A 22,160-nucleotide genomic window follows, 5' to 3' on the forward strand; every position below is an offset into this window, starting at 1 on the left:
ATATTATATTGTCATTTTTAAATGACCTGAGCTTTTGTGGGAGATTGCTTGCAAAACTAACTCCAGTTCTCCACTGCCCCATATATCTACCACCTTTGGAGCTCCTTGTGGGTAAAAGGTGTAAAAGAAATCTGTTTCCTTTGGGCTGGTCTTGTAATTTGCTTTGGACAAAAGAACGTGGTAGAAGTGATGGACTTTTATGCCTTCCATATTCTTTCTCTGAGCACTGCTGCTACTACAGACAGATCTGCTGGATGATGAAAGATACACATAGTCCAATTATCTTTGTACTTTCAGTCAATCTAAGTCAACTGCCAGGCATGAAAATAAGACCTCCCTAGACCAGCCAGCCCCCAGGTGAGCTGCCAACCGACCCCAGGCACACGGGGGAGCACCGCTTACATTCAGCCTGGACCAGATCAGCAGAACTGCCCAGCTGTGTTGTAAATGGTTGTGGTTTTAAAGCATTGGGTCTTGAAGAGGTCATGCAGCATTAGCTGGTTGATTAAGCCATTAAAAAATGACGAGAAGTAAACTCTTCACATCTCAACCCCAATATCCTTATGTCATGCTGGTTCCTAAACACACACATTGAACTTAAAACTTTAGGAGTTTTTGCTGTTGAGTAACCAACAAAACTAAAATCAGAATCAGCAAAAAATCAAAACAAATAAACTATAAGCCCAATGTTTCCTCAGTCAATCCCAAAGTCACGAAAAACACTGCCAGTAAATCACAGATCTCTGCAATATATATGCAGATTAGATCAACACATTGTACACCTTAAACTTGCACTATGTTACATGTCAACAATATCTCGATAAAGTGGATGGAGGAATCACACTTCTCACTTTGGGCAACTATCACCAATAAGAGTTAGCACTCAATTTAACTGGATGATCTGAAAAAAAAAAAAAAAAAAGAAAGAAAAAAGAAAACTTTCTTACCTTGCTTTTATAGTAATTTCAAAATCATTGAAGTCCTTATAGCCAATGAAACTATTTTCTGGTTCTATTGAGACAGAAAAATGTGGCAACACTGAAAATAAAAACAAAGAGGCAATTTTACCGTTTAAATTAGAGTAGCCTTCTTTCCGGTATAGTTAGACAAGCTGTGACATCAATACAACATCCACCTTGCCATCGTCATCCTCCTTCTCATCACTGTCAGCAATATCTCTGGGACACCTCCTACTCTACCCATCAGAGGTTTATCCAGCTCTGTGTACCAGAAGCACTTTGCTTATACTTTGATTACAGCATTTATTCACTAAAGTACAAGCTCCTTGAAAACCAAAAAGGCTATACTCTATGTATCTTTGTATCTCTCCCCCTCCCACGCTTCTCATGAGCCTTAAACATAGTATATGCTCCATGAGTTTTGTTAAGTTTAAAATAGAAGAGGAAAATTCTGGCTGATTTAACAGTTCCCTTTTTTGTCTTGTAGATAAACCCATCCAGTCTCCAAATTCCAACATAAAACTTTGACTTTAGTCAAGAAGAGAAAGCTTATAATTAGCTAAAAGAAAGAACATTCATGCAAAATTTAAAATTAGGGTAGACAGGAAGGAGTTCTTTCCCTCTCTCTGTCTCTCTCTGTCTCTCTCTGGTATCTTGATTGCTCAAGAAAAAAGAATTTCACCTGTCAAAAGGGCACTGCCTTCTCTTTATACTAAAGCTGTGTACCAGGGCTTATGGATTCTTTATTAATTTTTTCTTGAGGGAGAGAGAAAGAGAGAGTGCTCGAGTGGGGGAGGGGCAGAGAGAGAGAGAGAGAGAGAGAGAGAGAGAGAGAGAGAGAGAATCCCAAGTAGGCTCTATGCCCAGTGCAGAGCCCAATGTGAGCTTGATCCCATGACCATGAGATAATGACCTGAGCTAAAATCAAGAGTTCAACGCTCAGCCAACTGAGCCACCCAGGGGTCCCATAGATTCTAGTTCTATTAACCACCGAAACTGTTAATAGAAAATTGGGTAATTGGGGCGCCTGGGTGGCTCAGTCAGTTAAGTGTTCCACTCTTGGTTTCAGCTCAGATCATGATCTCATGGTTCATGGGATTGAGCCTGACATTGGGCTCTGTGCTGACAAAATGGAAATAAAGAGGAATGCACTTTGTTGCTCTAGGGTGCATTCCCTATTTTACCAAAGATGAAGGCAGGTGTGTTCTCTCTGATATGACATGGAGGAAAACATTTCATCCTTTCATCTAATACCTATTTGCTATGTGGCAGGCATGCTCCTATTGACAAGGATATCCCAGTGAACAGAAAGATACAAACCTTGTCCTTAATGAGCTCATTAGTCAAACAGTAAAGACAGTGGTAAGCAAATAATTACACAGAAAAACACCTATACCACAGTTATGAAAACCAATATACATTACAGAGAATCCTTCCCAGGAAAGAGAAGTTAGGAACAGATTTGCTGAATAAATGGCTTTTCAGCTGAGACTTGAAACATGAGTAGGAGTTGGCTAGGTAGTGGGGGAGGGGAAGAATGTTCTGGGCAGGTGGAACATTGTGTCCAAAGTCACCACTGCTGGAGGGAAATAAGAGGATGAATGGTATAAAATGAGGCTGCAGAGGAGGTAGGCAGGGGCCAGCTCAAAATAAGGATTTTGATTTTGATTAGCAAAGGAACAAGGAGCTATTGGGGACTTTTCAATAGAGAAATAACATGATGAGATTTGCATTTCAAGATTATTTTGGCCAATACCAAGTGAGAATAGCTTGGAAGAAGGGACAGCAATTAGGAGACTTTTGCAGTAGTCCGGGGAGCGGGGGGAGCCTGGTGATGAATGGATGAGGATGGTCTCAGATGGTAAGAGGTGGATGAATTCTAGATATACATGAGAAGCAGCAAACATACTTGGAGGGAGTGGGATCAGGTAGGCTTATAGGTTATTGAGAGGCTAGAACCTTTGAAATTGTTTCAGCATAACAAGTTATTTTTTGTCACTGTTTTGTTTGCCAATCGTTAACATCTGTGGATTTATTCTCCATATTATTATGAGTCTCCTGGAGGAATAAAAAATGACTTCAAGCAAAACAAAGTTAAATTTGATATCAAAGCACATAAATACTCTAGTAAACAACTATAAGAATGGAAAGATAAGCTATTTATATGTTAATTATTAGTCCATTAATACGATTGATTTCGAAATAAGAATATCTTAAGTTTTCAGATAAATATATTAGGGATTAGTGAGCCAGAAGGAAAATAGCACTGAACTTGGGGGATGCAAACCCAATTGCTCTCGTTCTCGCACCAGTTGGTTTTAATGACTTGAGTAAATCATTCGTCTTACTGGGTTCTGCTCACTTCATCTCAGCCTACTTAAGCTTCTCCTAAAATCATAATTTTTGACCGTCATTAGTCAAGCTCCCTGGGGGACTAGGTCTCTTCTGGCTCTCTGATGAGGAACACAAGTCCAGAGAGGTTTGTGAGCTTATTGGAGGGTAACAAAGGCATGCTAGAGCCAGAGCCTAGGCCTTCCAACAATGAGCACACACCCCCTCCCCCCGTCCCCGCCCCCAGCCACTGTTTACAACCATGCCAGCCGGGCTGCCTCTTCATCTGGGACTGATTCTGCCGTAAGTTCACTAATGGAAAGCATTAGTGCACAAACACTAATTTTTTTACAGGTAAGCTTTTAATTATCACAAATTACCATATTCTTTAATCTCAAAATATGCGGTTGCAGTCGTTGAAAAATCCTCTTTATATTTAGCTCGGATTGTCCACACACCGTATCTGTGGAAGCAAAATATTTAAAATTATGGAAGTCATCAAGTAGTTTTAATTTGCCCAGAGGAAATCCAATCGATTCGTGTTTTAAGGAGGAGAAAATGGGGCGCCTGGGTGGCTCAGTCAGTTAAGTGTCCGACTTTGGCTCAGGTCATGATCTCACGGTTTGTGAGTTTGAGCCCTGCCTGGGGCTCTGTGCTGACAGCTCAGAGCATGGAGCCTGCCTCAGATGCTGTGTCTCCCTCTCTCTCTGACCCTCCCCCGCTCATGCTCTGTCTCTCTCTGTCTCAAAAATAAATAAATGTTAAAAAAAATAAAGAGGAGAAAGTAAGTAGAGATGCATTTAGCCTACGTAATGTATTTTATTTGTGTAGAACTTTAAGTAACAAACAAATAATTGAGCATTTTCAGGACAATAGAAATTGTTTGGTAATTAGTTCTTCATATATTGTTATTTTTTTCAGGAATTTTGTCTTAATCTAGTCAATGGCTTTGATTTGAAGAGCTTGTGAAACTTGAGGATTAACTTAATTAATCTAAACCATAATTATACTAACATAATACTAAAATCCGCACTATAGTAGGACAATGTTTGTAGAAAGATACAAGTCGAGCTTACCCAGATGATACAGCACACACCTCACATAAAAGAAGTTATGGTTAGAGACAAAGCATGGTTCATTTAAAGAGGAAAATGACCTGGGTTTAATTAACAACCTCTATTTAAAAATATTTACTGAGCACTGGAGAAACAACTAGAGATAAAAATGAACAAAATGGAAGAATTTGTCTTCATAGAGCTACAGTCCAAGAGATTTGTAATTCCCACTTTTCCATTTACTGGCAAATTGGATTTGGGCAAGTTGCTTAACCTCATTTGTGAAATGAGAAAAATGCTATTTATCTTGCATGTTGGTTATGCAATCAATATACTTAATATTGTGACTATCATCATCATCATCATCAATTCAATGAATATTTGCCAAGTGCCTGTTATGTTGAAGTGCTAACGATGTAACAGTGGGCAAAAACAGACAATAAAGAGGCATATAAATAAATGTAACATTGAGGTAAGTACCATGAAGTAAATAAATAAGAGAGTAAAAAAAAAAAAAAAGAGAAAGAGAGAGGGACTACATTAGATGGTGCATCCAGGAATAGCCTCTTTGAAAAGGGAGCATTTACTTTGTGTCCCAAAGAATGAGAGGAAGCCAGCCTTGTGAAGAGCAAGGTGAAGCACATTCTAAGCAGAGGGAACACCATGTGCAAAGGTACTGGGGTAGAAAAGTAGTGATCGTGAGGGGCTACCATGTCTGATATAAATAAAATCTGTTAGGGAGCAAATGGCACAAGATGAAGTTGGAGAAATGATAATAGTTATAAAATAATAAGATCAGTTCCGTGTGATAGAGCATGTAATATTTTCAAGGAAGTATGCATTATAAAAATTAAATCCCCAACTTCACTCACATTTCTAGAACATCTTCAGTGAATTAATTGCAAACAGCAAATTAACTGCAAACTCCCTTCCAGAGGTCAGAAAAATGACCATAAGGAGATTTTGCTTTAAAGTTGTATTTAGCCATTTATTTTTTTTAACTTTCAAATTGATTTTTTTTTTAATATGAAATTTATTGTTAAATTGGTTTCCATACAACACCCGGTGCTCCTCCCAACAGGTGCCCTCCTCAATGCCCATCACTCACCCTCCCCTCCCTCCCTCCCCCCCATCAACCCTCAGTTTATTCTCAGTTTTTAAGAGTCTCTTATGGTTTGACTCCCTCCCTCTCTAACTTTTTTTTTCCCCCTTCCCCTCCCCCATGGTCTTCTGTCAAGTTTCTCAGGATCCACATAAGAGTGAAAACATATGGTATCTGTCTTTCTCTGTATGACTTATTTCACTTAGCATAACACTCTCCAGTTCCATCCACGTTGCTACAAAAGGCCATATTTCATTCTTTCTCATTGCCAAGTAGTATTCCATTGTATATATAAACCACAACTTCTTTATCCATTCATCAGTTGATGGACATTTAGGCTCTTTCCATAATTCGGCTACTGTTGAAAGGGCTGCTATAAACATTGGGGTACAAGTGCCCCTATGCATCAACACTCCTGTATTCCTTGGGTAAATTCCTAGCAGTGCTATTGCTGGGTCATAGGGTAGATATAAGTACACTTATTTGTCTTGCTCTATTATAATTTCCATGAAGACACGGACTGTAGATTATTCATTTCCATTTTGTGTATTCATTCCCTATGTGCTTTGCACATACCAGGAAGATGCTCACTAAATATTTATTACATTGAATTCATTTTATTACACTGAGCAGTTTAAACTGTTCTTACATCCATTTTTAAAATGTTTACTTATTTATTTTGAGAGAGAGAAAGAGAGAGAGGGAGCATGGGAGGAGAAGCAGAGAGAGAGAAGGAGAAACAGAGAATTCCAAGTAGGCTCTGCACATGGGGTTTGAACCCATGAACATGAGATCATGACCTGAGCTGAAATCAAGAGTCAGATGCTTAACCACCTGAGCCACCTAGGCGCCACCTTAAATCCTTTTCACAGGAGGCCTAAATACATAAAGAAAGAAAAGAAAAAAGAAAAGAAATGGCACTGAGAACACTCTCCCTCCTGAAATCTGTCTTCTGGTAGTCTACACAGACAAAGACTACAGAGGACCAATATTTTTATAACTCTCAGAGCAAGGCATGGGACCATACCAGCCTTTTAGACTGATAGTCTCTTAGGTTCCTTGAAGGGTAGAGGGTTGATGGTTTTAATGAAAAAAAAAAAAAAAAAAAAAAAAAAAAAAAAAAAAAAAAAAAAAATCCTGGGGACTATTTTTGTCTCTCCCAAATTTTTATTTCTATATATAAAGAGGATTGATGAGAAGTGGGAGGTTTTTGTTTGCCAGAAACTGAGCCTCACTTCTCATTAGACTTACATTTTGTTTCACACTTACGTTGTGCCCTTTTTGTTTAAGAACATTTTTTAGGGTCTTTCTACTTTTTCATTATTTATTTTATTTTAGTTCCAGTTAGTTAACACGCAGCGTTATAGTAGTTTCAGTGTATAATATAGTGATTCAACATTCCATGCATCACCCGGTGCTCATGACAAGGGCACTGTTTTGCACAGCCTCCTTTCTTTCACGCTTACACCATTTGTTAGCACTAGGTGGCTCCATTTGACTGGTTATCTGCCTCACAACCAAAAGTTCCAGATGTGCTTTTTAGAGAAAACTTATATTAACAAATACTTTAAAGTACTTAGGATTGGATGGAATCTTGAAGTCAGGAAAAGAGATGATTCCGGTATAATCATTTTCTTCCATAATGTCCACTTCTGATCCTTCAGGATCCTTTGAATAAAAACAAACAAACTCAAATCACATAAGCCACATTAAACAAGTCAATTGATTTATATTATCTTTGACTTGTGGAAATATTTACTAACGAATATCTATGTCTCCAAATTAAATATGAAGGAGGAAGATCACTTAAATGTTGTGAAAGGCAAATATGGTTCATTTAAGCTCCCTCTTTTTAACCTCTCCTCCATGTCCTGCCACAGGGAGAGGGAGGGAGAGGGAGGGAGAGGGAGAGAGAGTCAAAGAGAGAGAGGAAAGGAGGGAAAGAAGAGGGAGGGAGGACAGAGAGAGAGAGAGAGAGAGAGAGAGAGAGAGAGAGAGGTTTAAATTGGTGTTCGGCATATCCTAGTCTCAATTATCTGGAAGAGACTCAACTTTCTGTTGTAATAACTAAAAAAAGAAGTGTAACAATAACTGATGTTATAACTAACCAAATGTGAACTTACAGGCTTTATAGGTACCACAACCCAAATTCCATATCTGTTCATGTGAAGTTTTCCAAAGCAAACATGCTATAAAATGCTTTTATTAGCAAGGCATTTTAGAATTGTGCCCTATGGACATTTTGAACTTGATTAAACACCCAAAATGGTTAATCAAACTTGAAAGTTTTCGTAAAGCTTCCCCCATAAATTTCCTTCTATGTGTGGGTTTGAAAATTATTGAAAGGAGGTTTTTTTTATTTTCTTTGGACTACATGCAGAGGTCCATTTTGACCTTAATCCAGAAATTTACCACCATGTGCCATGACTATGAAATTCACGGCCAGGATTTTAAGGTGTTTTTCCCTTGAGGTACAAAGGCCTATTCTGAACCAGAATCAGGATGGCAGCTAAATATCTTCTGTGCTGTTCTTTATCCCTGGAGTTCGTCCCACCCAGTGCTTCCGTGATGATCTCTCTTGAGCACTATTTTCGGGACACTTCCTGTATACAGATTCTCTGTGGCTCTGGGATCAGATTCCTCAATCCTCTCTTCTTGGGGCAGCTTATACATGGGATGACTGGCATCCAGTCTCCCTTGTGCCAGGATTTTTCAGCACTGAAGCTCAACTGGGAGAAATAAAATAAAATAAAAAGCATCTGTCCACATCCTCTTGTGTTTTCTGACAGAAAAAGGGCATTTGAGCTGACACTGCCTCTCCTCACTCTGTCCCCTCCCAGACTCCCAATACCACTTGGCCAGTTTATTTGCGATCTCATTTCTTACTCCCTCCTGCTGCCATTGGAAAACTCATCCTGTTCCCTACATAGGAAGTTCTCCACTACTTTTACAAATCTGGGTCTACTCTTTTAATTGAAACCTGTTCTATTCCAGAAAAGGATCGCTTCAGCCCTCCCTCTCACCTCCATTTAGCCTTCCCTCTGATCTCATGTGCCATTGGCCCTACTGTATAATTTGTTTGGTTTATAGTCCAGTGGGTTTTGTCCTGTAGTATCTACTCCAGTATGTATAGCTACTCCTCAACTCAAGTCTTGGTTCCAGAGGAAAAGGCTCATAGTTTTAGGACAAGCCAGCCCACACAGACCCGTTATAAACTGGTAAATTCACATTGGCTTCCTAGTGGCTGTCAATGCCACTCTCACTGGCTTCTTCTCCTCACCCTCATTCAGGCAGTCTGAGGGGCCTCTCTCTGCATTTCTTCTGCTGCTGCTATCACACCTCTCCCTGCACCTAGGTTTCTGCAGCAGCCCAGCATGGGATTCCCTTACTGCACATCCCTTCACTTCTACTGTAGTGGTGCTCATGACTACACATTTGCCCTCCATTCTTTTCCCTGGTCTCTTCAGTAAATCCGCAGGGGTTCTTCCCTACAACCTGCTACATCAACTCTCAACTTCCAGGTCTGGTTATTCAAGCCTCTGGTGCCCTGTTCTAACTTTCAGATCTTATTGACCCCTCTCTTCCCAGGGATGCCTCTGCTCTGGAATCAGATTGCTTTCTTCCTGTCCAGTTCCTTTCACCTCTGATTCTGTTCTCGGTTGTTCCTTTCTAGCAACCTGCCCATGTCTTCTCCACCACTCTCAATTTGGCTCAATTGTTACAGGCCTAGTCCAAATCTCACTTCTTCCTTGACCCATCCCTTGGCCATCCTAAACTCTTTTCTGGACTGCTGGAGTTTACAGTCTATATCAATAGTTATCAGCCACATTCTTGGCACACTCTGATGTTTCACAAGTAAATCGTTATCACATAGTCAGAGGTTAAAGTTTGTTAAAGGTTTATGATTTTTGTAAGCTATACAGCATTCCAAGTTATCCCTGTAGTTCACTCCTTCTTGTGTTCTGGTAAGGTTTTCATCTTACAGGGTTTTTTAGTAGGAGAAAAGGGGCTGCAGCCTATTGTGAAAGACCATGACTAATATACCTGCTGTTAATGGGTGAGTGTTACTTCCTCACAAAAGTTTTATAGGGCTGTGACACAAACTGGTAAGACCACAGGAGGCATGTCTTCTATTATGCATGTTATGGCTGATAAAGGGTTGATAACTACTGATCCTTACTTATCTCATGTTTTAACACTATTTTTCGCATGTGTTAGTATGTTACTAAACTCTAAGGTGTTTTTTTTTTTTTTTAATGTTTATCTATTTTGAGAGAGGGAGAGCAAGTTGTGGAGAGGCAGAGAGAGAGTGAGAGGGAGAATCCCAAGCAGTCTCCCCACTACCAGTGCAGAGCCTGACGTGGGGCTCGATCTCACGAACCACGAGAGATCATGACCTGAGCTGAAATCCAGAGTTGAATGCTGAACTGACTGAGCCACCCATGCGCCCCTAAACTCTAAGTTTCTTAAGTGTAAGTGGCCCAGATTATAATTCTTTATCTTGAATGGTACAAATAAAAAATCTCAGAAGTAATATTCAATTAATAGTCAACCAACTCTTGGTGGTTGATTGATGCTTTTTAAGAAAGGAATCATGAAGGATATATTTAAAGCGTTTAGCTCAAAGTCATAACTGCTGAAAGTTAATTTTCATGAGTTTTTTTTACATATATCTATTGTCGAGGTATAGACTTACAATGTTATACTTACAGAAGATGTTCAATAACCGTTTACCAAACATTGAATGAGTTAGTGTGGGGTTAGGGCAGAGTTATGGAACCACATACCTAATCCTGAAGATGAGCTAAATTATTATTTAAATAAATAACATACTTACGATGTAAGTTAAGACAGTTTCTCTTTTGGCTGGTTTCAGGTCATCATTCAGTGAATAAACTCTAACCTTTACTGTAAGAATAATTGATATTATCAAAACCTCCATTAAACACAAGAGTATTTTGATTTTTTTTACAATAATCATCCTTAAAAGAGATGAGTATAATTAAAAAAAACTCAATCACAAAAATCTACACAGAAAAAATCCATATTTAGAAGAAAGAAAAAGTTAGTTTACAGACATATACATTACTGAAGATTATTTTCTTTTAAAGAGAATTCTCTTGGATGTCTTTAAAGAGCTACTTTTCCTAGTGAAAGTAAAGTACAGGTCATTTTGTTAAAATGTATATCCATACAACTTTTTGGGGAACACACATTAGGCCACTGTTTACCAAGAATTTCATGGTAAATAAAAAAAGAATTTCATAGTGATCTCTACCATATGGTTATATGGGAATATAATGTCTCGTATAAGAGTTGAAGATTTCAGCGGAAAATTAGGTAGTTTGATTTCAACATTATATACTTTTGCACTTATAAAAACCAGCAAGGCCCCCAAAGTATCCCTTATTGTTGCTAATGGCAGCTTTGAATTGTGTGGTATTAGATTCATTGAGCCAGATCCTACCATTGTTCTGTCATTGTTGAATGTGTAATGGCAAGGGCTCAGGAACAATTAGTTCTCTTCATTTGTTTTCGCCAGCTAATAGATCCCTCCCTGCCTTTTAAGCAAATGCATCTGCTTAGAATTGAACTCTTAACTGCTTGAGACCTGCTGATCTAGTTCCTTCCAATACGACATATTGTAATTTCCCTGATGTTCATTTACTGATGCTCAAATCATTTCATGGCCAAAACTTTAGCCACAAAATAAAATTCAAGTGGAGCCATAATCCTTTTAAAGGGTTAGTATTATGCAAAGCTCTACATAAAGAAGCCACATTAAGCTCTCTAAAATTGGTTTCAATAAGGTCAAAGCAAAATGTTCAGTAAATCTGCCCACCCCCCACCCCCCCTCCCCCGCCACGCACACTCTGCTGTCCCCCTTGCCCTCATCCCCCTTCTGCCTCGTGTCCTCCCTTCTGCATTAGGGACATACCCAGTTCAGACTGAGTGTCACTGGGATGCTGCCAGATGCAGTATGTCACAAAAAGTTAAGAGCTCAGGCCCTGGAGATTCTGGAGGTCAAAACTTTGGTTTCATTCCTGGGAAGGTCGCTTCCTAGCATGCCCCGGAGTGAGAGACTTAATCCCTCTAAATCTTAGTTCCCTCATCTGTAAAACAGAACTGCTGGTATCCATTCTGTAGCATTGTGAGGGCCAAATGAGACAAAGCTGTTACACAGCCTGGCGCATCATAACTACTCAACGAGTGCTTATTACTTTTATTTTAGTATTGTTATTTCTACAACTGCTACATATCTACTTTTTACCCAGTTGGAGTCTAGATTAGAAAATTAATCTTGTCTTCATGGCAACAGTGTATTGGAGGCAAGATCAATATAATTCTTTAGTACCAAAGATAATGGCTTCTTACGTTTTGAAAAAAGCGTATTGAATGCCTTCTATGTGTCGACACGATGCTAGACTTGGAGATAGGGCGGTAAGAAAATCAGACACGGAGTGGAGGAGAGAGAGAACCCGTGATATCACAAGTGTATGTGCAATCCAGGGTGAGAAGCACTACGAAGACACTGCCTGGCTTTCTGAGAGCATAGAAGAGGGAGATCCGAAGCAGTCATAGAGGTCAGAGAAGGCCGTGCTCTATGGATAACATGTGGGAATCGAGTGGGTGTTAATAAGGCAGGCGGGGGCGGGGGGGCATGCATGTACCAGGCAGAGATATACAGGCTTTAATATGGGCAGGAACGTAGTGTGAGAAAGCAGCTAGAAAGAGGTCAGTTTGACTGGTTTCCACAGATGAGGGGGAGCATGGTGGGTGATAAGGCTGGAGGGGAAGGCAGGACACAGGTTGTATGGAATTGAAGGATTTTGGTTAATATTCTGAAGTCCTTAACCTACAAAGCCTTGAAGACTTAAGCCTTTAGCCTTAAAGATGGTTACACTAAATCCCTCAAGGATCTTCAGATTAAATGTGTGGATCAAGACATGAGAGCTAGAAATAACAAGATTTAATCAGTTCTAAGAGAATTACTTTTAAGTAATTTTTTTTCTTCTGTGTAAATGAGGCTTTGTGCTATTCCACAGATCAAATAGTAATGGAAAACACTTCCCTAGTGCTTACTCTGAGCTAGGCATTGTCTTAAGTGCTTTATCCATATGAATTCACTTATCTCTTACAACGATTCTGTGAGGTAAGTTCTAGTAGTATCTCTATTCTACAGATGAGGAAAGTGGGGCTCAGAGAGGTTGAGTAACACGTGCAGGGTCATAGAGCTCACAACAGCCCAAGCTGGGGTTTGAACCCAGACACTCTGGCTCCAGAGTGTCTAATCTCCTAAATTAGTCCTTTGATATAAGAGGAGGACAAGGGCAAAGATATGTCTGTTTCTAGGTATGATTATGTTTTAATGTTTGTTTTTGAGAGAGAGAGAGAGAGAGAGAGAGAGAGAGAGAGACAGAGTGTGAGTGCGTGAGGGGCAGAGAGAGAGGGAGACAAAGAATTCGAAGCAGGCTCCAGGCTCCGAGCTTCTAGCACAGAGCCAGATGTGGGGCTCGAACTTACGGACTTCAAGATCATGACCTGAGCTGAAGTCGGTCGCTTAACCGACTGAGCCACCCAGGCACCCCAAGGTATGATTATGTTTTAAAGGGCCCAAGCTTTATGGGCTCTATGTACATACTAAGTCCTCTTCCTGGAGTCAAGAGATGCTATTACTCTGCCAATGACCATCTGTCCAAGCTGACAGCAATATCCCACCCTTTCTAGGCCTTTCCTTTCTGAGCTTGTCTGAACAGGAACCCCTAGTGCAGTGGTCACAGTTAGGCCTGTTCCTTCCTACTACTGTCATCACCAACATCAACCAACATTTAGCAAGTATGCACTGTGTGAAAAGCATTTCCACAAAGCTGGCTGGTCCCTCTACCCTTCCCCCTGTCCTTCACCAACAATAACATTATTGAAAGTCCATAAACTCCCCTCCCACATGTAGCTCTCTTATAATGCTATCTTTGATGTACTCAAAAGTTAACGATGGTGAGAAGAAGATACAGAGGAGTCAACTGACTGCAGACATGTGACCTTTATTCAGTTTTGAGAGACAGAGAGCAAGCAGGGGTGGGGCAGAGAGAGAGGGAGACACAGAATCTGAAGCAGGCTCCAGGCTCCGAGCTGTCAGCACAGAGCCTGACACGGGGCTTGAACTCACGAGCTGTGAGATCATTACCTGAGCCAAAGTCAGACACCCAACCAACTGAGCCACTCAGGCACCCCTACACTTTTTTGAGTTTTACTTTTGGTTCACTGGGAATAAATCCAGTCATCCATCAGTCATAGAATGTTGCCTGCTATCCTGCCCTTTCTCCCACTAACAGAGGAACCACGAATATGAAGCAATATTCTATTAGAAACTTTCTTAAGTAGAGTCCCTCAGAAAATTAATATCCATATATCTGTTATCTAATTTATTCTTTGCTGAATCATCTGATTCCCTAGGGTTGGATTTGTTTTCTGAATTTGAGGAATAGCTCCAAAGTCAAAGGAAATTTTTAAAAAATGAACATGGCTCCATAATAAATTATTTTCTCATTTCCAAAATTATATTTGCAATTACATCTTCTACTTGTTTAATAAATAAAATATAACACAATATTTCACAATTTTTAAAAAAGCTTTTTTCTCCATGGAAACAACTAATGGGGCAGATTATATAATGGTTCATTTTGTACTTTCCATACGAATTTAAAAGTTATACTTAAATGGTGTATTTAGTAATTTCTATATAAATTTTAGATTAAAATGTTATTTATAAATATAGAAGTCATTGGGAATTGAGACTCTTTTGATCAAGTGGGAAACTTGTGTCCATTTAATTTCAAGTGTAAAAAAAAACTCTACAGTATAATGTTAATCCCCCCCTCTCCACCACAGAGGAAGAGGCATCTTATACCCTACCTGACTGTTGTGGAGTGTAAACAGGCTTGTCTGTATGAATGAAGAGAAATCCATTGTCATAGGTTATTGGCACTTTTTTTGATCTTGAAAAATGCTTCGATACAACTTCCAAATACACATGTGAAACTGGGTTCTGTCCTCCAGACAACTGTTTGGGTTGTACCTGTTAAAGAAAATGTTGATGGACTATAGTTTTTAGGTTATAAAAACTGTTGATTTTCTGAGTCCTACTGTCATTTCAATAGAACAAAAAAATGGGTATGAGTATTTAACCATTTAAAAGTCGTAGAGGAGACAGAATACTGAATAAATTTTACCCAAAGTGTGTCATGTCAAATATCATAGTCAGGATTTAGCCTTAAGCAATTAAAAGTCTTTTGGTTTCCATGTTTCTTAAATTTTATATACCCTTAATAAAGCTGCTACTATAGAAGCTTCTTAACAAACGTTCATTTCATCAGCTCACTGGATTAGCCCGTGCTCTCCAGTCCCTCGGTGCCACATCCTGCCTGATGTTCAGGACACTTTGTACTCTCTCTATCCTTCTGCCCCCTTCAGGCGGGTTGACCTGCCTGCTTTCTCATTTGGTGTATGTAATTGTAATTACTTTACATATGTTTGCATGATATGCAAATATAATACATAAAGAGTAATAAAAGAAAGAAAAGTGTTTCTATGAAAACTCAGGCTTTGGAAACATGGGGTAAAAGTTAATCCCTAAAACCAACACCCGTGGAATTAAATCTGTGAGATCACTGTCAAAGTTTGGAAGACAGTAAAAACCTATAAAGACTGCACTCAGATTGCTTTACAAGTGTCTTTACATTCTTTCTCCGCTTTAAAGAAACAGAAACTGTAAACAAAGATGATTTGTTAAAGGTGCATTGCATAATAAATAAGATTTGACACTCCAACCAGGGTGCCCATGCTTAAAGAAAAGACCTTGGCACAACATCAAACAATTGGCAAACAAAGATACATTACAATGTAAAATTAAATGCCGAAGATATGCATCAAATTTTATGATTGCCTACCTAATCTACTCTTTCAATTAACTATCTAAGTCTGCTCAAGTCATGAGCACTTTCTGTGATGATGGAAATGTTCAATATCTACATTGTCCGATATGGTAGCCGCCAGTCACATGTGGCTATTTGAGCACTTGGAATGTGGTTATTGTGACTGATGAACTGAATTTTTTATTGCAGTTAAATTTGATTGATTTAAATTTAAAGGTAACAGCCACACATGTGTGGCCAGTGACATCAGATATAAGAGTGTCTACTGAAATTAATTGGGAAATTAATTTTAATTCTTAATAAACTTAGTAACTGGAAGTATTTAAGAGATTAGAGGATTTGCAATCAAGAACATTAATGAAAAAATTCCTACATTTGGTTACAATTTATTTAGATCAGTGTTTCTCAAACTTGAATAATATACAGACTCCATTTAAAGGATCAAATGTGGGGTGCCTGGGTGGCTCAGTCAGTTAAGCATCCAACTCTGTTTTGGGTCAGGTCATTATCTCATGGTTTGTGAGTTCAAGCCCCACATCGGGTTCCATGCTGACAGTGCGGAGCCTGCTTGAGATTCTCTCTTTCCCTCTCTCTCTGTCCCTCCCCCTCTCACTCTCTCTGTCTCTCTGTCTCTCAAAAAATAAATAAATAAGCTTAAAAATTTTTATAATGGATAAAATGTTCTGGAGGACTCTCAGTGCTGACTTTTTATTGTTTATAATATAATAAAAATTTATTTTTATTACAATGTTACTTAAATATGTAAAACCTCAGACCAGTGTAATCTTCTTATGCTTATGAGTTTTATATAATTATAAAACCAAAACAGATTTATGAAATAAATTCAAAATACTAAATATCAATATAATTCTCATCTTAAGCTCTTTTGCTTTTTATTTTTATTTTTTTAAATTTTATTATTTTTAAGTAATCTCCACACCCAGCGTGGGGCTTGAACTCATAACCCCGAGATCACAAGCGCACAATCTACCAACCGAGCCAGCCAGGCACCCCTCTAATCTTAAGCTCTTTTAAAATTTCAAATATAAATTATTTTTTAAGGAGCTCATTTTAAAGAAACACTGGTCTAAATGAGCTTCAGAGCCCCTTCCACATCTAGTTGTCTTTGATTTTCTGGTTGTTTACTTTAGAATCTATATCAGAATTTAAAACAGCATTTTGAGCAGGAAGTAATTTTTAGTTAGAATTTTAAATAAGAAATGGCTGCAAACACTACTCTAACCAAGGTACACTACAATATCTTCATAGAAGGAAAAGTTATTTGATCCAGAATGATACAGCTTGTCAATGGGAGCTGTTCACTCAGGTAACCAATAATTTTATTAGTTTGGGAAGCTATAATTGCAGAATATTGGAGTTCAAGCTAACAAATGTTCTATAGCATAGTTGGGGTTTTGTAGGCAGTGCATTACAGATCAAGATGCATATTCATATTTTTCAATTTCTTTGTAATGGTAATTTTCACAGTTAGCTAGTATTTTCACTTCATTTCCAAATATTTTTGCATTAGTACAATTTTACTTTTCAATACGATCATTACAATTTACATGCATTGCTCAAAAATCAGATACAACTCTTCTAGAGTTTTCTGTTTCATCCATATTATCAGGGGTGACTGACATCATTTAATAATTACACAGTGGTGAGTGATAATAAATGGCCAAATCTCTACAACATTCAAAGTTGGTACACATTTTGTTGAGAATATTCTGTATGTATAAAGAAAATGAAGAATAAATACATACTGTTAAGACTGCAGAGTTTTGGAATTTATTCTCCATGGATAAAGTAACATAGCCTGAAGAGTAACTAAATTTTTTATCAGGATAACTTTTAAGAGAGATTGTTGCATCAAATGCTTCGGTGTATCCATAAACTTGAATTACAATATTTTCAGATGCTCCAACACGGAATATTTTTGGCGCTGAAATGACATACCTGTTGAAACAGGATAAAAAAAAGGCCGTTATCTTTAGGTGATTGCATTTCGTCGTGTTTCTTATTTTTTCATCTCACTTGAGAAATTCAAATAGGCACATTTTCTCAAAAGTGGTATTTTTAAATCAAAGTTTATTAGTGATCTATGATAATTTCGGCATGGCTTCCAAGAAGAAGAAACTTGGAATTAAGACTTGAGAAACAGCTGGAGATTTAGTTAGCATTTAGAAAGGTACTAATAACACTTTCCCTGAGCCGCTGCAGCAAAGAGAGACTCTGAATGCTGTTGACTGGAATATGTACCTAAGGTCAATATATTTACTCAATGAAGAAGGTGACAAAGGCACCAGGGATTGAATTCCAGTCTGTCATCTACTGGTTGAGTGACCATGGTAAAGTCACTAACCCTTTCTAAGACCAAAATAATTTACCTGTGAAAATAACACCTTCTTTACCAGCTTGCAGTAAGGACTAAATGAGAATATGTATATGAAAACATCTAGCGTGCTTAGTACTTGATAAATGTTAAGTTTCATTAATTTGACTAAAATGAGTTAAAAGCTATTCCCAGTATTGTTTTTCACATGGTTTACACAAGAATGCAAATGAGTCTATATAGGTTTTTGAAATAAATTTTCTAAATGTGTGTATTTTCATTGGTTTATTAAAAGAACACTTACAAATATAAACTCTTAGTTATATTTCATGAAAGTGGCTAATTTGGATAGTGAGAGCCATATGTGTGATTACACAGGAAAAGAAAAGTGTGCTCCAACCCAAAAGGTCACAGTGACGGACCAATTCAAGTGGCCGAACAGGCCTGGAGACCACCTGCCACGGCACATGGCAGAATTATTGCAGGCCCTGTCAACAATATGACGTTTAAAAAGTCAGGAAGTCTTTGGTAACAAATGAAATTAATTTGGAAACAATTAAGTCCTTTTAAAGCATCTGGCAGCAAACAAATTGTAAAAGAGGGAAAAGATCTCCAGATTTCCAACCGTCATCTGAATTCCTCAAATGCTTACCCAGGAAGAGGAGGAAATGAGAAAAGTTAAGTTTTGCTGATAATAAGATACATTTCCTGAAATCTGTGCTAGGTACTGTTTTAACAACTAGATAGATAGGTAGATAGACATACTCACTTTGTGCTACAACCACTCTGTGAGGAAGATCTTATTATTACCCCATTTTACAGATGAAGAAACTGATAATTTACTTGCCAAAGGTCACACAGTTAAGTTACAGAATTAGGAATTGAACCCAAGCAGCCCGTTTCCTGGGTTAACAATTTCAATTGCTATACTAGACTAGATAGCAAGAGTTATGCAATCTGAAAAATCTAGAAAAATACGCTATTTTAATTTCAGCATTCTCGTAAGTTTTATCTTTTTCAGTTTAATATTGTTTTAATTTTGAATTGTCCATGTGGTGGTGGTGGTGGTGATAAGACATAAAGTATTCAGTATTTAGAAGTCCCTAAAAGATGGCTTTGGAATCACCCTTCATACAGATTCTGGTCTTTATTGGCTTATCAGTACCACAATCTATTTACATAAAAAAGTCATTCTTAAAAAAATATATCCTACTTTTCTTATTTTCTTTCAACAGTTTAAGAGGGTCAGGCCAGGGACGCCTGGGTGGCTCAATTGGTTAAGTGTCTGGCTCTTGGTTTTGGCCCAGGTCATGATCTCATGGTTTATGAGTTTGAGCACCACATTGGACTCTCCACTGACAGTGGAGAGCCTGCTTGGGATTCTCTCTTCCCCTGCAGCTACCCCACTCGCTCTCTCTGTCTCTCTCAAAATAAATAAATTAATTAAAAATATTTTAAAAAGAAAAGAAGATCAGGCCACTGAGCTTGCAGAGAGGCAAAAATATGACTTTGGCCTCTACCTGGAATACTCTTTCCCCAGATATTTGCATAATTTGTTTCCTCTCACTTTCTACAACTTTGGGGTAAGGCCCCATCATTTCTTTATCCTCTGACTCTATTTTTTTCTTCCTTGTACTGATAGCCACCTAATATTATTCATTCATTCATTGGTTCATTCATCCACCCATCATTTGCTTCTCCCACTAGAATGCAAGCTTTATACCACCTATTACATCCCCAGTGCCTATCACATGGTAGGTGCTCAATAAATTTTGCTGAATCAATCAATCAAATTAATTATATTGTTTGCTATGCTGTAAACAGCACACTGTCATTTTTTCAGAGAAAGAAAGGAGATGCTCATTAAGGGCCAGTACGGTGTAGTAGAAAGAATTCAGAATCATGAGACCCAGGTTCTAGTCCTAATTCTACTACTAATTTGAAGTCACTTAATCTCAATCTCCCTGAACTTTTACCACTTGCCTCTCAAAAGCGAGTATATAAAAACTACCGAGGGAAGGGGGTAAGACTGTGGCCATGTGAGAAAATCAGATAGGGGTGGGAGAGTGTTGTAAATTTATGACATCCTGAGTATACATTTATATTTATATTTTCAATATTTATGTATACATTTATGACAAAATGAAAAAAAGAAAAAGCAAACCAAAGTGGAAAAAAAAAGAATCCTTAATACAAGCCCTGCTTTTGTCCCCCTCCAGCAGCATGATCTTTGGCAAGTCACTTTCCCCTCTGTCTGGGTTTATCCTTATATGTGAAATAAGTAGGTTCAATTAGATACTTTCCAGTTCCTTTTCAGTACTAAAATGCTATTTCTAGATACAAAATCATTTATTTATTTATTCCTTTATTTATTTATTTAGAGGGAGTGAGAGTGAGCACGAGCGGGAGAGGGACAGAGAGGGAGACAGAATCCCAAGCAGGTTCCACGCTGTCAGTGCAGAGCCTGACCCATAACCTGAGTTGAAATCAAGAGTTGGACGCTTCACTGAGCCACCCAAGTGCCCCCAAAATCAGTATTTTTTTTTAACATTTATTTATTTTTGAGTGGCAGAGTGAGACAGAGCATGAGCAGGGGAGGGGAAAAAAGAGAGGGGGGACACAGAATCTGAGGCAGGCTCCAGGCTCTGAGATGTCAGCACAGAGCCCGACATGGGGCTTGAACGCATGAACCTCGAGATCGTGACCTGAGCCGAAGTCAGATGCTTTACTGAATGAGTCCCCCAGGCGCCCCCAAACCAGTATTTTTTAAGAAATACTTTAAAATGCACAATATTTCTATAACACCAAAATTTGTGAAGAATTAATTCATAAATTTAGAAACAGTTACAATAGGTTTTCAAATCACAGTATTAGAATTGACCTCAAAGTAACATGTGCTTTACTATGTACAATAAGTACATGGAATATACAAAGAAAATTATGAACCAAATAGAAATAAGCAATCAATGGCAAGAAAGTTTATTATCTTGAGTTTATTTTCTGCTCTTCTGAAGAGGAATTCAAACAATCACTTATGTAGATTTTTATAAATAACAATCCCATAAAGCTGCTGTGTTGTAAGCCACTCCTCAAATCAAAATGCTTCCATGACTTTCTCATTCAGAGGTGAGACTATTCACCAGGTGCTCTAGGAAGTAGAAAGTTATTTTCAAATTAGCACCATCTACTGAATTTATTTTTCACTCATCACAACTAAGATGCATTGATAAATGAAGATGGGTTCTTTTACTTACGTTTGTTCCTGTCCCCAACTTTTACCCAGGAAGATTAAAAAAACAAGTATGCCCCAAAGGCCCATGGCTGGAGGTATCAGTAAATCATGGATATAACCTTTTTGAATCTACTCTCCTTTTAAATAAACTGAGGTTGAAGAATTTGGGTACATTAGTTTACTGGTTAATTATTAATGCCAGAAAGAGGGACTTTTAAGTCGGAAAACTAAAATCAGAACTGAAAAACACCCTTTAATGCCCAGATGCAGAGGTGGGAGATCTTTTAGAAAGGGATTTACACCTAGAGATTTATTTTGATTAATACAAATAAGGAGATTCTAACATGGGAATTTGACAGAATGAATGGCTCAAAGCTAGAAGCCAGTAGGTCTCTTTGCCTTTGGCCTTATCCCTTTTGACCAGGACACCTGCTCTGAAGTTGTATCAATCTGTGAGCATGCCTCTGATGAATCTATATGCTCTGATACTGACAGAGACCCACCAGGATTCAGTTTCAAAATGAGATGATTTTAGGATAGGTCTGGTTTAGACAAGGCTCATGAAGTAATCTTTCTAGAGAAATCCTGAGTGGTCACGTTATTGGCACTGGAAATGGCCTAAGGATAAGACAGATCTTCAGAGAAGCTCTATGGAATTGTTCCTTGGTCTGTCCCAGTCTACAGAAGATGCTGAACATTAGGTAGAGGAAAGATTGTGATAGGCAATGAAAATGCCATGCTGAGGACACTGGCATTGTTTTCTAGGAAATAACCCATCAAATACTTTTCTATTTAGCAGGGAATGGATATCCTCCAATATCTATTAATTCATATGACACAAATTCCAAATTTGCATTCATTCAGATGCAGAATATCTTTTTTTTAAAATAAACTCATGTTTATACCTTTCAATGAAGATTTTAATAATTTTAATAGAAGAGCTGAAGAAAAAAAAAGCTTCCTATAACAAACAAGTCTATTAACTTAGAATGAAATAAAACTTTATCCTTGAGATTTGTATGTTTTATGTTTGCTAGAAAAAATTTTATGTACAATCTTCCTTATATTTGTACTCATCTACCTTAGTACGTAATAGGTACTTTATTCTAAAGTAACAGAACCAATTTCTCTAGACATTTTTCAATTATTCAGATGTTTTAGGGTCACATTGGCATTCCTTGCTTTGAATTAATAAGGTTTTAACCTTACCAACA

The 22,160-nt window shown here is 38.1% G+C and overlaps 1 protein-coding gene across 1 annotated transcript in view; it reads right to left on the reverse strand.

Moving 5' to 3' along the window:
* Positions 1-21,073, reverse strand: part of LOC132662999 (complement C5) — an 85,016-nt gene extending 63,943 nt beyond the window's left edge. Inside the window, exons 1-7 of the mRNA XM_060608840.3 lie at positions 20,969-21,073; positions 17,146-17,338; positions 14,361-14,523; positions 10,285-10,355; positions 7,024-7,115; positions 3,671-3,753; positions 948-1,038 (exon numbers count right to left, since the gene is read on the reverse strand). Coding sequence (XP_060464823.3) covers positions 948-1,038; positions 3,671-3,753; positions 7,024-7,115; positions 10,285-10,355; positions 14,361-14,523; positions 17,146-17,338; positions 20,969-21,033 — 758 coding nt within the window. The 5' untranslated portion in view covers positions 21,034-21,073. The remainder of the gene's footprint in view (positions 1-947; positions 1,039-3,670; positions 3,754-7,023; positions 7,116-10,284; positions 10,356-14,360; positions 14,524-17,145; positions 17,339-20,968) is intronic.
* Between the last annotated feature and the right edge of the window lie 1,087 nt (positions 21,074-22,160).

The sequence above is a fragment of the Panthera onca genome, chromosome D4 (genome assembly GCF_046562875.1).
Source record: "Panthera onca isolate mPanOnc1 chromosome D4, mPanOnc1 haplotype 2, whole genome shotgun sequence".
In the NCBI taxonomy this organism is placed as follows: Eukaryota; Metazoa; Chordata; class Mammalia; order Carnivora; family Felidae; genus Panthera; species Panthera onca.